The sequence below is a fragment of the Tupaia chinensis genome, unplaced genomic scaffold (assembly GCF_000334495.1).
Source record: "Tupaia chinensis unplaced genomic scaffold, TupChi_1.0 Scaffold000251_1, whole genome shotgun sequence".
Lineage (NCBI taxonomy): Eukaryota > Metazoa > Chordata > Mammalia > Scandentia > Tupaiidae > Tupaia > Tupaia belangeri.
In genome coordinates, this window is record NW_006159731.1 from 5,050,040 (window position 1) to 5,067,499 (window position 17,460).

At 37.9% G+C, this 17,460-nt stretch overlaps 1 protein-coding gene across 1 annotated transcript in view; it reads right to left on the reverse strand.

Annotated features, from left to right (window-relative positions):
* ITGA2 (integrin subunit alpha 2) overlaps positions 1–17,460 on the reverse strand; it is a 90,607-nt gene that overhangs the window by 37,677 nt on the left and 35,470 nt on the right. Inside the window, exons 8-14 of the mRNA XM_027772058.1 lie at positions 11,411–11,561; positions 10,436–10,601; positions 7,876–7,952; positions 5,468–5,606; positions 4,381–4,526; positions 2,503–2,646; positions 422–625 (exon numbers count right to left, since the gene is read on the reverse strand). Of these exons, the coding sequence (XP_027627859.1) occupies positions 422–625; positions 2,503–2,646; positions 4,381–4,526; positions 5,468–5,606; positions 7,876–7,952; positions 10,436–10,601; positions 11,411–11,561 (1,027 nt within the window). The remainder of the gene's footprint in view (positions 1–421; positions 626–2,502; positions 2,647–4,380; positions 4,527–5,467; positions 5,607–7,875; positions 7,953–10,435; positions 10,602–11,410; positions 11,562–17,460) is intronic.

The window sequence follows — 17,460 nt, forward strand, 5'->3', positions numbered from 1 at the left end:
CCTGATTCTTATCCTACATCTTATTCGAAAGTTGCCTACTAAGTGAGGCCTCCTTAGTCAACTTTTCAACCACCTGATATTTCCCATTCCTAACATTTTATTTTCTATTTTTCTCTATTTAAAACATATTCTTTGTATTTATGAATATCTAAAACATTTTCTTTTTATTTATTTTTCATTTTATTCTTTTTTCATTATTTCTCTTCCCTCAGAGGTAAGGCTCACAAGGAGTCAAATTTAATCTGTCCTATTACAACAACATCCCCAGAGTCTAGAACAGGGCTTGGCACATAGTAGATGCTCACTACTTGTTGAGTAAATGAAGTTGTAAACAAGAGGGATAGATTGGATGGTCTACATGATACCCTCTAGCTTTAACATGATGATGTTCATATGTAAATACATGCTGCTCATGTATTACCTGAGAATACTTGGTGCGAATTGTGCCCTGGTGACCGTTGTAAATGTACACAGCTCCAGAGTTCTGATTTTCTAATGGCGAGCCAACAATCACATCATTAAAGCCATCCATGTTGATGTCTGAAAGTGCTGCAATTGCTGAGCCAAACCTAGCATTTTCAATGCCCTCAGGGCCCTCGAGAAATTGGTGCTGATTCAAAACACCCTGCAGAAGGGAGAAAAAAAGGATGATCAAAGCAAACTTCACAACTTATATCACTAAAATTCATAGAAAGTGATGATCAAGTCAACTTTTAAAATATTAAAAGTGAACAGGACTGGGAACAGAAGGTGGCATAATGGTTATATCACTGGACTCCCATGTAGTTGACCACAGTTCAAGTCCCAGACCTGGTGGCTTAAACTCATGCTGGTTGCATGTGTGTGCATGCCCAAAATCCCAAGAGGAGAAAGGAGGAAAAGGGATTGAGGTGTGGCCATCCCCCCATGGTGGGATTTCTTGTTTTCTGTCTCTCCATCTCTCTCTCTCTCTCCAGTGAGCACACATACCCTACAGCAAAAATCTCTCTGGGAAAAAAAAGAAAGGAAAAAAAAGTGAAGAGAGAGTCAGCAGATGGGATAGTGGCTAAGGCAGCTGGATCACACATGGCTGACTATGGGATGTGAGTCTTGGACCTTGTGACTTAAAAAACAAACCAGAGATGTGTGTATGCATGCCCACAATCTCTGAAAGGAAGGTTGGATGAAAGACGAGGGATTGCAGTGTGACCATTCCCCATGGAAGGATGTTTCTCATTTTTCCTATCTCTCTTTCTGTCTTCCCCTGAGTATACACAACCTCTGACATCATCAGAATGGATGAAATAGATATCATGTTATCTATGTAAATTGTCATTTAACAATACTTTTTTGAAAGTGCAGATTCATTTTTATAAGTCAGTACTAAACCAAATTGAACTGTCAGTTTCATATTTTTTTTTACCTTTATGATAGTAAACAAGTAGACTCTTCCTTCCTCTTTCTTTAGGTCATTCATGTACATTGGTGCGCCCACCAAGAGCACATCGGTAATGGTGTCTTTATCCACATCAACCGAACACAGCACACTACCAAAGTAGGATCCAATCTGGAGCAACAAAGCACAGTAACTTTAGCATTCCTAGGATTCGAGTACCTCTGATATCATACTGAACTTCTTTTTACTCATTATCATACTGAACTTCTTTTTACTCATTCAACCAACCAAAATTGGAGGTTTATTAAATGCAAGGTGTGAGGCTAGAGTACAAAGCGGTGCTTAATGCCTGCCACACAAAAATGGCGCAGTTTTATTCCTCAAGGTGTATCACCATCTAATATTTGGCCCCTAAACCTTAGTGTGCATAAGAAACATCAAGAAAGTGTCTTTAAAATACAGGTTTCTGAGACCTGTTGCTAGATATTCTGATGCCATGTCTAGAATGGGATCTAGAAAACAGCATTTGAAATAAGCATTCAGGTGTTTCTGATGCTAGCGGGCTAAAGACCACGCTTGACTGAGAAACCCTTAGTAAGTATGTGAAATATGTTGTAGAGAAAGGAAGGAGGAAGAGAAGTAGGAGGGACAGATAATTGTGCTTCCATGGTAAAATATATCGTAGTAGAGGCAAGACTCAAACGCTGAGAGATCAGAGTGAAGGAAAGTCGTGAAGGCTTAGAACGACAGAGTATTATTTGAATTGCATCTTAAAGAGGACAAGGTGTTTTCTAAGTGGATGGAGGTGAGGAAGCATGCATAACGTAGTGTCCATGGCATGATCCGAGACAGGTGAGTAGTTGCTAGGTGGAGGGGGATGGGGGGACTAGGTGGAGGTAAAATAAAACAAGAGAGAGTGGAAATTTGAGGATGTTTCTCATTTTTCCTATCTCTCTTTCTGTCTTCCCCTGAGTATACACAACCTCTGACATCATCAGAATGGATGAAATAGATATCATGTTATCTATGTAAATTGTCATTTAACAATACTTTTTTGAAAGTGCAGATTCATTTTTATAAGTCAGTACTAAACCAAATTGAACTGTCAGTTTCATATTTTTTTTTACCTTTATGATAGTAAACAAGTAGACTCTTCCTTCCTCTTTCTTTAGGTCATTCATGTACATTGGTGCGCCCACCAAGAGCACATCGGTAATGGTGTCTTTATCCACATCAACCGAACACAGCACACTACCAAAGTAGGATCCAATCTGGAGCAACAAAGCACAGTAACTTTAGCATTCCTAGGATTCGAGTACCTCTGATATCATACTGAACTTCTTTTTACTCATTATCATACTGAACTTCTTTTTACTCATTCAACCAACCAAAATTGGAGGTTTATTAAATGCAAGGTGTGAGGCTAGAGTACAAAGCGGTGCTTAATGCCTGCCACACAAAAATGGCGCAGTTTTATTCCTCAAGGTGTATCACCATCTAATATTTGGCCCCTAAACCTTAGTGTGCATAAGAAACATCAAGAAAGTGTCTTTAAAATACAGGTTTCTGAGACCTGTTGCTAGATATTCTGATGCCATGTCTAGAATGGGATCTAGAAAACAGCATTTGAAATAAGCATTCAGGTGTTTCTGATGCTAGCGGGCTAAAGACCACGCTTGACTGAGAAACCCTTAGTAAGTATGTGAAATATGTTGTAGAGAAAGGAAGGAGGAAGAGAAGTAGGAGGGACAGATAATTGTGCTTCCATGGTAAAATATATCGTAGTAGAGGCAAGACTCAAACGCTGAGAGATCAGAGTGAAGGAAAGTCGTGAAGGCTTAGAACGACAGAGTATTATTTGAATTGCATCTTAAAGAGGACAAGGTGTTTTCTAAGTGGATGGAGGTGAGGAAGCATGCATAACGTAGTGTCCATGGCATGATCCGAGACAGGTGAGTAGTTGCTAGGTGGAGGGGGATGGGGGGACTAGGTGGAGGTAAAATAAAACAAGAGAGAGTGGAAATTTGAACCCTCACCCCATTTGACCATGTTCAGTACATGCCTATGTGAATACTTCTTAAGGATTTAGAAATGAATAAGGAATCACTCCTCCCATACGCTGTCATTATTTTTTTTTCAAAACAGATATATTTCTCTGTAGAGTATTAAAGAAGAGAGAAAAGTATGTGACTATAGCCAGTTTGTGATAAAAAAAGATAAAGAACTCAGGTCTTTTTAATTCTAGAAAAATCCATAACATCAATGGGATTAGTCTTAATCCCAGAGAAGAGAAATCTGTGGTTCCTTTCTTTATCTCAAGGAAGGAGCTCACTTTCGATTGGTTGCCAGTGATCAGGGATGCTCATCTCCGATACGTGTGAAGCACATGAGTCAAGACCAGTTAACAAGGAAATAGAAACCAATCAGCTGCCTTTGCTTTAATGGCAGGCCATAACTGAGTGTAGTCAGCAGGTCTGACTTCCAAACTGCCCACGTCACTAGAAAGTGGCAGAGAAGAGAGCCAGCAGGACACCCTGTTAGGCCCAGATGTACTAATTCAGCCCCTACCTGACACTGCTCCCTTTGCATTTCTCCAGAGCCTTGGCTTCTAGTGTGGGCTAGACTTCAAGGCAGTGCTTACAAGTGCCTGCCACCATGACTAAGAAATGCCCAGCATTATTAATCTGGGGAGTCAAAACTATGAAGAGGAATGTAACCAAAAAGCACCGACTTTGAGAGCAGACAGGATTGGGTTTTCATAACAGTTTAATCCATGAAAGATATGTGCCCCTAGAAAGCTGGCTAAACTTAGTAACTTGTCAATGGGGGGGGGGTGGCAGCAGATCTTAATATAGTTGTGAAGATGTAAGGAATTTGCAAGTAAACTCAGATTACAGAGCCAATCGCAGAATAGGCTCATAAAGCTTCCATTTCTACCCACCCAACTCCCTACCTGCCCCAGTTGTCCGTAAAATTCCTTTCACTGGCTAAACAATGGTATTTACCTGGTCACCTCTGTGAGCCTGAATAACTGTGACATTGCCATTCTTGTTAACACTGTATAGCACTATCTGGCCTGTATAATTTGCCCGAGGAGCACCAGCAACAAAGTAGACATTTTTTCCAGTAGTAATTGCAGCCACAGAGTAACCTAAGAGAGAAGGAGTTACAGAGTGATTATCACTGAATATCTAAGCCAGGGAAGGCTTACACTTAACAGAGATGGTCAGAGGCTCTTTTTTTGTTATGGTGAGGCTTGGTTCCTAGTGCTTCTCAGTAAATCACTGAAGGCCCATCTTCCTTTTTATGAGATGAATTGCTGTCCTTTGCCCAGCAGCACTGCCCTGAGCAAGTGGGACCTCTACCTGTCCAGCTGACCCTAGCCACCTGTGCACTTGGCAGTCAACAAATATCTCTTGAATGAATGAATAAATGAATTTAAAAGGTAATACCATACAGTGAAAAGAACACAGGCCTTGGATTAATTCCAGGGTCAAATACTAGATTTGCCACTTGCTAGGTCATTTCTTTTAAGGCAAATTCTTAATCTCACTGGCTCTCAAAGAACTGTTGGAAGGATTTAAACAATTTTGCACTGTAATAGCCAGCTTAAGAAGGTACTTTCAACCAGTGTCCTTTTATTATAAAAACAAAATACCTCAGGATTCTAAAATACTACAAGTCTGCCTATTAGCATACTGGCTTTTAGAAAGGGTTGGTATTTTGGAGAAAGGAAGTCATGTTCCAGGAATTACAACTGCTTGAATAGCCAGAAGAGATTGGTATTTCATTAAGTAGTTATGTTATATATTTTTGCATAGAAATATACGTCATGACTTTCTCAATGACATAGCAGTATTTTATGTATGTTACATAGAATTATCTATAGTTTATATCTGACATACAGCGTTTCATTAAGTAGTTAGGATTAAGGCCTGATTGTCAAAGATGCAACCATATATATGTATAATACAGTAAGTATGAAAATTAGATGACAGTTCCAAGGTTTCGCTAAATTGACCCTGAGATGCAAAAAGAATCTGATTTAAAGAAAGGGAAATCAACTTTTCAGAGCCAAATGTGATGCCTTACCTAAGTATGAACTGTGATTTTTATCTTGCAGAATTTGGTCAAAGGCTTGTTTAGGAAAGATCCAGTGATTGTGAGGTGTCTGCTGGACAACCGTTCCACTCCAGCCAAATGCTCCCACTGCACCCAGCATCAGAATATCCTAAAATGATTTTAAAATGAAGATCAATAAGAGAAATCATCATTAAAGCACAAGAACGCAGGACAGGCAGAACGCTGGAAGAAATCATCTGTATTTAAGAAAAATACTAAGCATGATGAAGTAAAATATATATGAATGTAATGAATGCATGCTGAAATATCTCAGAATCATTGCTGGAGAGCAGGATTTCCCATGGGCTATATTATCGTGGGCTTTATTCAATATGAAATGCCCTATGGATAAATCTTTGGAATAAGCTATAGTACAGAATGGGTATGTAGCCATCTTTAAATTTCCACCCAAAAGTGTACATTTGCAAATTCCGAACACATTTGAGCCTTTAGAAAGGAGTTGGAAGTGAGCCTCCAGCCCTAATGTTCATTTGCAGCTGGGTCTGAGACATGCTTAAGACACAGAAAGTACTAAAGCCAAACAGAGGTGAGACAAGAATGCTGCTGCTATTCCAGGCACATGTTGAGAGACCTTCTTCTGACTTATTTTCAATGTTTTTCCCTCTCTTTTCTTGAATCCTTATCAAATGTTCCTCTGGCACCTATATCTCATTCCTTCAGTCTGAAAATAGCACAGCTACAAAAGGCACCTGCAGCTGTGACATGAAATCCACTGAAAGGCAAATAAACTTTGACCAGTGCTGGGAGGCACAGAAGGTAAATGGTGACAGACTCCCAATCTGAATATTGAAGGCTCTAAGTCACTGCAGAAGTTGGGTTTGGTTGGGATGGGATATATTATTTTTAAGTTTTCAATCTTAGACCTTAGAAAACATTAAAGATGTGGAATCAGCAGATAGCATAATGTTTAGATCACTGGACTCCCACATAGTCAACCCCAGTTCAAGTCCTGGACCTGATGACTGGAAACTCACACCTGGCATGTGTGTGTGCATGTCCAAAATCCCAAGAGGAGAATGGAGGAAAAGGGACTGTGGCATGGTCATCCCCCCAGGGGGTGATTTTTCACTTTCTGTCTCTGTCTCTCCAACAAGCGCACAAGCTCTATGGCAAAAAATCTCTCTTAAAAAAATAAAAATTGAAGATGTAATTTGGATATAAAACAGAAGCCATTGGGGCCAGCAGGTGGCATACTGGGTAAGATGCTGGACTACCACAGGGTCAACAGCAGTTTGAGTCCCAGACCAGGCAGCTTGAAAATTACACTGGATACATGTGGATACATGCCCAAAATCCAGGAGGAGAATGGAGGAGAAGGTACTGCAGTGTGGCAATCCCTCTGGGGGGTGATTTTTCACTTTCCCTCTCACTGTCTCTGTCTCTCTTGCAAGCTCATATGCCCTATGGCAAAAACCAACACAAGCCATTATGAATTAACAAACGGCTAAATGATATGTTCCATATTGAGGATAAGAGATCATGAAGTTATAAGAACGACTGTATCAGAGACTCTGAAACTAGGGTGTATGAATGGGCCTCAATGCATGTTAAAAAAAAATGTCAGGGAACTATGTGCAAAATTTTCCATGCATGGATTAATTTACATGTTTTTCTGAAAGCAGGATTCATAATTTTTATAAGCATCTCTAAGGATTGGTGATCCAGAAAAGGTTAGCATCTTTTACTTTAGAGAGAAAATGAGCTATTCTTAGTCCTTTGATCTCTGAGTTTACATTGCTCCCTAAATATTTCCCAGGGCCTCACATCCCCTTGCCTTTCACTACCCTATTCACCACGTTCAGAGTAGAATTAGAATCAGAGGGCCAGGAAGCTGGTGTCTCTGAGGAAGGAGAATGGACTTGACTGAGCTGACAGTGTTGTACTCCAATCCCATTTCACAATTTTTCCAATTCTGTACTTCTTTAATTATTCTTTTTCTTGGCTCATGGAAAGAGATACCATGCAACTCAGAATTCAACGACGACAGTAATGACAAAGTCTGTGTTTTTAACGAATGTTTCTAGTACTTAATTGATCTAAAGGGAGTCTCTGCGGGGATAATGCCTCAGATTAATCTAGTGTTGCGCCCTGGAACACTCGAAGGCTTTCCCACATACTCCCCTTTTTTTTCCCCTGATACAAAATACCTGTTATAGGAAGCGAAGGCATTATTAACCTTCAGCTTTATAGATGTCAGAGCAGCAGCACAAAGAAACTCAATGACTGTAGCTAGGAGTCAAACTGTGGTCATTACAAGGCTAATTTTCCTACTTTATTTGTAAGGCTACACTTTCTAGAAGTGTTACGCCAAATGATAGCATGACTGGAGGCTCGAAGCTCCAGTCTGGCATACACACATTTTGAGGGGAGTAGTCTGCGCTGAATCCAACTTGTGACATTTCCATCTGGAAGTTGTCTCCTCCTTGCACAGTACCTGGGAAACAGCAGTTTCAAAAATAACATCACTGTCAGCAATTTTAAATCAAGTTTTTAAACACTGGGACACACATGTACACACATATCATGTTCTGGTGTTCACCAAAAAATGTACAGCTAGCAGATTGCAGAAAGGAGAATTCATTAAGAAGGTGCTCAGGCAGATTATAGGAATCCATAATTTCACAATTTTTCCAAGGTAGTGCTCAAATTTGGCATTAATCTTAATAAATCATCAGTGTATTTACTGTAATTCTTACGAAGTTCCTAATATTAAAGAACACTCAACAAATGATATGAGGTAAGGGAAGACTGAAGTCATTTGAAAAATTGATCATTACTATCCAAGGAGCTAAGAGAATTTTTAGATTTTTAACATTGGCACTATCGAATGCACAAATGTCTCAGATGCAGTTGGAGAAGCTAGGCAAATAGTGTGTAGTGAAGTCTGTGTTGAGGGATATTTGGGTTAGACATGAAAAACCAGAATTCAAGATTAAGTAGGAATTTTACCTATTGGTCTTAGAGTGATAAGACTCAGTACTCATTTTCCATATACTATGGTCAAAATGGTTACACTTCACTAATCTACACACAAAAAAAGCTAAAGTCCTGGACTGACTTTTTAAAATTGAGAAGACAGGGGCCAGCAAGTGGCAAGATGGTTAAGATGCTGGACTCCCACATGGCTGACTGCAATTCAAGTCCTGGACCTGGCAGCTTGCTCTTCCACTTTCTCACTTTCTCTCTCTAGTGAGCAGGTATGCCCTGCAGCATATTAAAAATAAAATAACAATATATAAAATTTTTTAAATTGAGAAGACAAGCTATCTCATGTCATAGTTTTACATAGAAGATGTAATAATTTACATAGGCTGGGACCAGCAGGTGGTATAATGGTTATGTCAATGGACTCACACATGGTCAACTAGAGTTCAAGTCCTGGACCCGGTGGCTTGAAACTCATGCAAGGAATGTGTGCTTGTATGCCCAGAGTCCTAAGAAGAGAATGGAGAAGGAATTGTGGTGTGGTCATCCCCCCTGGGGGATGATTTCTCGCTTCCTGTATCTGTCTCTCTGGTGAGCACAGATGCCCTGTAGCAAAAATCTCTTAAAAAATTTTTACAAAGGCTAAGTAGAGATAAGTTACAAAAATAATAGAACAGTGCTCCTTAAATCTCTGTAATAGCAAGTAATGCACAAAACTATTCCTAGTAAGTTTTTAGACCACATTTTATTAATAATTGTTCTTATTCATGCAAAATAAATTAATTATCATAGATTGTCTGATAGTTTTGTATTATCACAAAGAACATTAGATTTCAATGACAATTTAAACAATCTACTAGCACCATGGGGTGTTTAAGAGGTAATAACATTTTGGGGATAGAACTTTCCAGAGGATAATCAAGAGATCAAGATTTGACTATAAGAATGAATACTTCATTTATGCGATTCCCTTAACTCCAACTTCTAAGGCAGAATTTTATACTTAGGGGCTTAATAAAATACTATTTTGTTTGTTATTACAGATAGTTATTTGAATTAATCATCAGGAACCAGGATTTGGGTCATGCAAGACTGTTTACCATCTGTAAAGTGTGTTCTCATCTTTCATACAGTGAATTCCTGAACATATGCTGTTTCCCCACTGATTAGACCTTTCAAGCCTACATAAGCAAACTATTCTGGGTCTAATAAATAAAATGCTTCTTCCAAAATTGAACTATTAAAAATCTTCACTGTAGTTTTTTAATTTTAAAAATATACAGGCTGGTGGTAAACAAATTCAAGAATTTCAGATATCATATAATAGTACAAAGGTAAGATTATTTATGATTATAATTGGTATCATTAAATTGCACTCTTTAAAAGTTATAATAATTTGTGGACCAGCAGTTAGCATAATGGTTATGTCACTGGACTTCCATGTAGTTGACCATGGTTTGAGTCCTGGACTGGTAGCTTAAACTCACACCGGGCACATGTGCGTGTGTGCCAAAGATCCCGAAAGGAGAATGGAGGAGAAGGGATTACAGGGTGGCCGTCCTCGCTGGGGGGTGATTTCTCGCTTTCTGTTTCTCTCTCTCTTTCTGTCTTCCTGGCAAGTGTACATGCCCTATAGCAAAAATCTCTCAAAAAAAAAAGTTATAATAATTTGTAATCTTATCAAGAGTGTATATGAGCATCTTTGTTCCTCCATAATCTCTCCAAAAGTAAACACCGATCTGTGCTATTTTTTAGGCAAAGGATGATATTGGTTTAACATATTTTTCAAATGATTACTGAAATTAGACATTTTTTTCTTATGTTTACAGAACACTTATATTTTATAAACTACTTTTTCATATTTCTCCTGATTTATAGGACTTCTCATATAAAGTATACAAATTTACATTAATAGAGACAGTGTGTGCTAATAAAATTAAAATTCTTGGAAAAAGGGTTTTGAAAGAAAATTCCTGAAAAGAGTTCTTTTACCTTCAATGCTGAAAATTTGTTCTCCTAGCGTCCCAGCCTTTTCTAATAGAGCTGCTTCATCAGACACATTGAAAAAGTATCTTTCTGTTGGAATACTGGCAATTGCTTTGATCTCCTTTATTAAATTTTTAGTATCAAGGGCATTTCTGTTTAAGTAACCAAGAACCTTGAAAATAGAGGAAGAGGAAGAAAAGGTCATGACAGCTGTATTCCAAGCCCTGATTAGCATCTTTCAGGCTATTTCTGAACTCTATAGATCCTCTGGGGAAGGAGGTCAGTCAACCTTTCCATAGCTCTTCACTTAGTAGGCAGTATTGAAAATTAGCAGAAAACAGAATAAAATCTTCCCTTCATATTAAACTATGAACAGTTGATGGTAAAGTGCAGCCTTAAGAAGTAATACTGGGACCAGCAGATGGCATAATGGTTACGTCACTGGACTCCCATGCAGTCGACTTCAGTTTGAGTCCTGGACACAGTGCCTTAAAATTCACTCTGGGCGTGTGTGCGTGCATGTCCAAGATCCTGAGAGGAGAATGGAGGAGAAGGGATTGTGGCATGGCCATCTCCCCTTGGGGGAGATTACTTGCTTTCTGTCTCTCTGGTGAGCACACATGCCCTATAGCAAAAATCTCTCTTAAAAAAAAAATTAATACTGTAGGGATAAGCAGATGGCACAGTGGTTGAGGTGCTGGACTACCACATGGACAACTGGGTTTGAGTCCCAGACCTGATGGCTTGAAACTCACTCTGGTGCATGTACACGTGTGCCCCAAATCCCAGCAGGACAATGGACGAGAAGGGATTGTGGCATGGCCATCACCCTTGGGGGAATTTCTCACTTTCTCTCTCAGTGAGCACACTTGCCTTTATGGCAAAAACCTTAAAAAAAAAAAATCATAAAATGAAGAAAGGTATTCTATAAAGGAACATTTACCCATATAGTGCAAGACAATGAAAAAGAAAACCACTTACTGCAATGCCAAACCTCAGGATATTGTCATTGTTGCACTGATCAATCACAGCTTTCAGTCTTGAGCCGTCGTGTGATTCACCATCGGTGACAACTACCATTACTTTGGTAGCACTTGGTCGTCCACCAGAAGCTGGTGAATAAGCGAAATCTCTGTGGCAGATAAAATTTAAGACTCACTACCAAAAGACAATACCTTGGCCTCTGAGTTTAAATAGAAATATGAAATTAGCTTCTTTCAGCACAAACTATTGTGACTTAGAATTTCTCTACATATCATTTCTGGTGACATAAATATGTCCTCTTTGTTGTTTGTAAGGAAATATATACATAAAAATAAATCTTGCTTTACATTAAAAATAAAATTTCATGGGTTCCATGGCATTTATCCCAGGATTTATTAAAATGATCTTTTTGTAACAAATTAAATATATTAACATTGATCAACAAAAATATTCTTGTCATAAATTGTATTCATTGGACCTAATCAACCCCCAAAGGGATGTAGTCACACCACACTCCTTTCTTCTCCATTTTTCTATCCATTCCATCAGGATTTTGGGCATGCATGCACATGCACCTGGCATGTTTTTAGCCATGAGGGTCAAGATTAAAACTGTGGTTGGTCATGTGGGATCTGGCCCCCTTAACTGTTGAACTATGGTATCAGCCCAATATTTAATTAATTTATTTATTTTTAAGTTATAGATACACATGATCGAAACACCTGAAATAATTTGGAAAGGTATAAAACAAAAATTTTACAACAAGCCTCTGCTCTAAAAGTAACCATGGTTTACAGTCTCTTTATAGAAAATGTTTTATTTATATGTGCTATAGGTACAAGACTTCAAAAAGTTTATGAAAAATAATGTAATTAAGATATGAATTTATTTTGGTGCAAAAATGAAGTCTATAAATAATTTTTTATAGTATGCATTTTTCATGAACTTTTTGAAGCCTATGCATTTATAAATAGTACACTCCTTATATTTTCACATAAATGAGGGCATATACTATATAGCTGTTTTTCACTTTGATAGAGATCTTTTTATATCAGTGCATATATAGTCCCTATTCTTTTTATGTCTTAATTTTTTTGAGAGAGATTTTTGCTATAGGGAGCATGCACGCAACCAGAGAGAGAGAGACAGAGACAGAAAGCGAGAAATCACCCCCCCAGGGGGATGGCCACACTACAATCCCTTCCTTCTCCTCTTGGGATTCTGGGCGAGCATGCGCAGTGTGAGTTCAAGCACCTAGGTCTGGGATTTGAATCGCAGTCCATCACTTGAGAGTCCAGCGATGTAACTGCTATGCCATCTGCTGGTTCCCCCATTCTTTTTAAAATAGCATAATAATATTTCATTGTTTAGAAGAACTGTAGTTTATTTACTAGTCCCTTATTATTGGGTCTTTAGCCCACTTTAAATTTTACAAGTAAGGAATGTCCATGTACATATCTTGGTATCCTTTGGCAAGATATCCTGGAAAAATCTTAGCAAACTACTGGAATGAAGGATACACACATTTCAACTTTCAGTAATGTCAGATTGCCCTTTAAAAATTTCTACCAATTTATATCATTACCAGTGTACAAGAAGGCAAGTTTCTCCACCTCCTTTCCTGGCCATGAGGATCAGTTAGGTTTTTAATTTTTAGACCATTCTAGCAAGTGAAAAATAATACAAAATTGTTGTTTTAATATTAAAATTTTATTATAAAGGAATGATGAGCATTCTTATTTACAGCCATTTGTATTTCTCTACAAACTCTTGATTTTTCTTTATCTATTCTATAGTTTTGTTCATTTTTTGTTGCATTATTCATCATTTTATTAATGATTAGTAAGAATCTCTGTTAACAAAGAATATTATTCCCTACCAGATATATTGCAAATATTTTCCTCACTTCATTAATCCTCTTACAACTTAACTTTAGGATTTTTTGTTTTAATTATGCAAGTTTTCTCATATTCCTTTAATAGTCTTATTTTCTCAGATTTAAATATTAGGTCTAGCTGAAATCTATTTTGATATAAGGAATGAGGCAGGGATTCAGTTTCATTTCATTTTTAGATATTCTTCCAGTGATTCAGCGACTTATTTTCTGTCTCTTGGACTTTCCAGTTGCACATTCTTTTGGGTAATGTCACCCATTCTTTGGCTCAATTACCACCTGTGTGATGGTGGTAGTTCAATATCTATATCTGTTTTTTATTCATCTCTTCAATCTTCAATTTATGTATTCAATACTTGCTGAATATTTTTACTTGAATGTGTAAGGAGCACTTCAATATGTGTAAAGTGAGCATATCATTTATTAAACTCCTTTTTATTTTCAGTATTATAGAAGATAGAAATGTATAAAAAATGGCCCATATTTTTTCAGCCAGACACATTTGAATTACAAAACTATCCCTTATTTTTCAGCCAGACACATTTGAATTACAAAACTCACATCAAATCCTTTTCGAGTAATATGCTCTTTTTTTTAAAAAATAGGATTTTGCTATAGAGTGTGTGGACTCACCAGAGAGACAGACAGAGATGGTGAGAAGGAAAGTGAGAATCACTCCCCATGGGGATGGGTACACTGCAATCTCTCCTCTTCCATTTTCCTTCTAAGATTTTGGGCACCCACACACATGTACCCAGCGTGATTTTCAAGCTGTAAGGTCCAGGACTTGAACCATGATTGGCCATGTGGGAGTCCAGCTCTTTAACCACCATGTGACCTGCTGGTCCCATAACATACTCTTTATGACATACTAAATGTGGGGCCTTCAAAATGCTCATGAAAAATGCATATTATACTTTGTAAAGCTCAAACAGTTTTTGGGGCCAGACACTATGCTTCATTTGTTTTTAATTATCTTCAATGCTCAGAACACTGAATTACAATCATTGCCATTCAATGAAGTTAGACTCATAAAAAAACATTGTATTATTTACTGAAAAAAGCATAAGAACTCTAACGTTTTAAAGAAAGAGACAAAAAATAAAAAAAGAAAGAAAGGAAGGAAGAGAAAGAAAATAGAAGTAAATTACCTTCTAGGAAGGGTGGGCTATAGGGTGATTCTCCTAGCAGTGGGAAGGCTAAATCCTGTTAGCTTGGGGACTCAGTGTACATAGGGGAGAAAATAAAAGTTTTGGAAAGATGACAGAAGCAGACAAATCCCATTTCAACAGACAGTGGTCATTATTCTGGAGAAAAAGACTGCCGATCCCCTAGACTCCTTCTAGAAAAAAATGTCATACCTATATTATCTGCTGAAAATGAGGGCCCTCATCAGCTTTTTTCTTTTTTTTTTTTTGTCCCAATCATTATTTATTTATTTTAGAGAGATTTTTGTATTAGGGCACGTTGCTTACTGGAGAGACAGACAGACAGAGTAGGAAATCACCCCCAGGGGAGATGGCCACACTGCAAATCCTTTTTCATACATTCTCCTTTTGAGATTTTGGGCACATACATACAATGCACGACTTGAGTTTCAAGTTACCAGGTCCAAGACTCAAACTGCAGTCAACTACATGGAGTACACCAACATAACCATCACACCATCTGCTAGTCCCTTAAGCTTATTTTTAAAAAATAATTATTTATTCAATTGCATTTATTGTTACTCTGGGGAAGAGAGAGAGAAAGTGAGAAAGCAAACTGTCAGGTCAGGGACTTGAACCATGGCTGGCATGTGGGATCCAGTTCCTTAACCACTATACCACTTGCTGGCTCCCCTTCAGCAGCTTCTAACTCTAGGGAAGCCATTTTCTATTTCAACTTATTTTTTTCCCTTAGTACAGTTCACTGGACTAGCAAAGGCATTTCACCTATGCACAGCTGACCTGTTGACTGACTAGCAGCTTATAAAGATGGCCTTTTGAGAAAGGCCATCTCAACAGGGACAGTAAAGATTAAATAGCTCAGTGACCCAGGATAAATAGGGAAAAAAAAAATATTCAAAGTCTCCTTCTTAATATTTCTGTCGATTATTTAGTCTCCTTTGGAATAAAGACAAACATACGATCAAACCTAAAGCCAAAATATATTAATTTCTGCAAATTAGAATTATATTGATGTGTTATCTTGTTTCTTATGTTTTCTTTCACTTTGATAACCTTTTTTTTTTAAGAAGTTTTTGCTATAGGGCACATGCACTCGCCAGAAAGAGAGAGACAGAGAGAAAGAAAGTGAGAAATCCCCCCCGCCCCAAGAGGGATGGCCATGGCACAATCCCCTCTCCTCCATTCTCATCTTGGGATCTTGGGCATGCATGCACACATGCTGGCATGAGTTCAAGCCACTGGGTCTAGGATTTGAACTGCAGTCAACTACATGGGAGCCCAGCGACATAGCTATTATGCCAACTGCTGGTCCCCACTTTGATAATCTTTTTTTTTGTTTTTTTATTGAGAGATTTTCACTGTAGGGCGCGTGCGCTCGCCAGACAGACAGAGAGAGACATAGAGACAGAAAGCGAGAAATCACCCCCCAGGGGGGATGGAATTGCCCCAGGAGGGATGGCCATGGCACAATCCCCTCTCCTCCATTCTCATCTTGGGATCTTGGGCATGCATGCACACATGCTGGCATGAGTTCAAGCCACTGGGTCTGGGATTTGAACTGCGGTCAACTACATGGGAGTCCAGCGACATAGCTATTATGCCAACTGCTGGTCCCCACTTTGATAATCTTAAAGACATTCTTCCAAATCATGTATTAATATATTCAATTTCATATTCTACTCTGAAAAAATATGCCAAATATTTAATTAAATCCAAAACTAATCTAAGTGAATTTTAAAACTGTACTCATTTGAAGACAATAAAAGGATAATAAATGCACTTCCTTATGACCCAATCTGTATTAATAATGTCTAGTCAAAAATAAATCTTAAAGACACTCTTCCAAATCATGTATTAATATATTCAATTTCATATTCTACTCTGAAAAAATATGCCAAATATTTAATTAAATCCAAAACTAATCTAAGTGAATTTTAAAACTGTACTCATTTGAAGACAATAAAAGGATAATAAATGCACTTCCTTATGACCCAATCTGTATTAATAATGTCTAGTCAAAAATAAACAGAAAAGTTAATTTTTGCATTTATTTCATATAATCTTCTATATTCAAGTTATATCAAGTGTTATTTTAAAAATGATATTTGTATTTGTAATTGTCACTTGTTACCCATTTCTTTTTAAAATTTTTTATTTCTTAATTTCGATTTCAATTATACATTCAATCACATGTTACTTAGCTTACAAAGTGAATATTCCAACATGTGTACATTTCTCACCAGTCCAGTTGACAATACTATAAAGTTATCTTCAATGGATAACAATCCATTTCTCTGTCTCATAAATGCCTTGCCTCTCTATTTTTCCCCTTAAAACTCCTTCCTCAAACTCAACTCCCATACCTTTATCTCATGATAATTATATTAATATTTATGGTGCACAAATTTCCATAAAGAATAATTTACACGGAAGGGTTAAAATGAGGGGAAAAAAGATTAAGCAAGCCAATCATATCTTCTTTTATGAGAATCTGCTTTTGAGTCACATATGGAAAGTTACCACTTGAAAAAAACAACTGAAAAATATATGTAGAAAGAAAAGGGACAGATACAATAGGAAAAGCAGAAACAGATAGGTGATCATAGGATATGGTGACCATCCAGTTGTATGATCTAGGGAACAGTAGAAAGAATGAAGAGAATCATCAAGTTTTTGTCTGAACGCCTGGGAGAACAGGCAGGGTCGTGAACAGTGACAGGGAAAAGAGTAAGGCCTGCTAAGGACATGCTGAATTTGGTAACTGAGCCAACACTCCCAATAAAGATACTCCGCATAATCTGGAAGCCTGTGTGAATTGAGGAGAGAGTTCAGGGCTGACAACCTAGCTATGGGGTAACTCACGAGGAGGTGCTACTGGTGCCATGAGAATGGATACAATTCCTAGGAGAAAGGCTAGAAAGGAGAGTGCTCTGTTTAGTGTGTGTGTGTGTGTGTGTGTGTGTGTGTGTAAATATATATATATT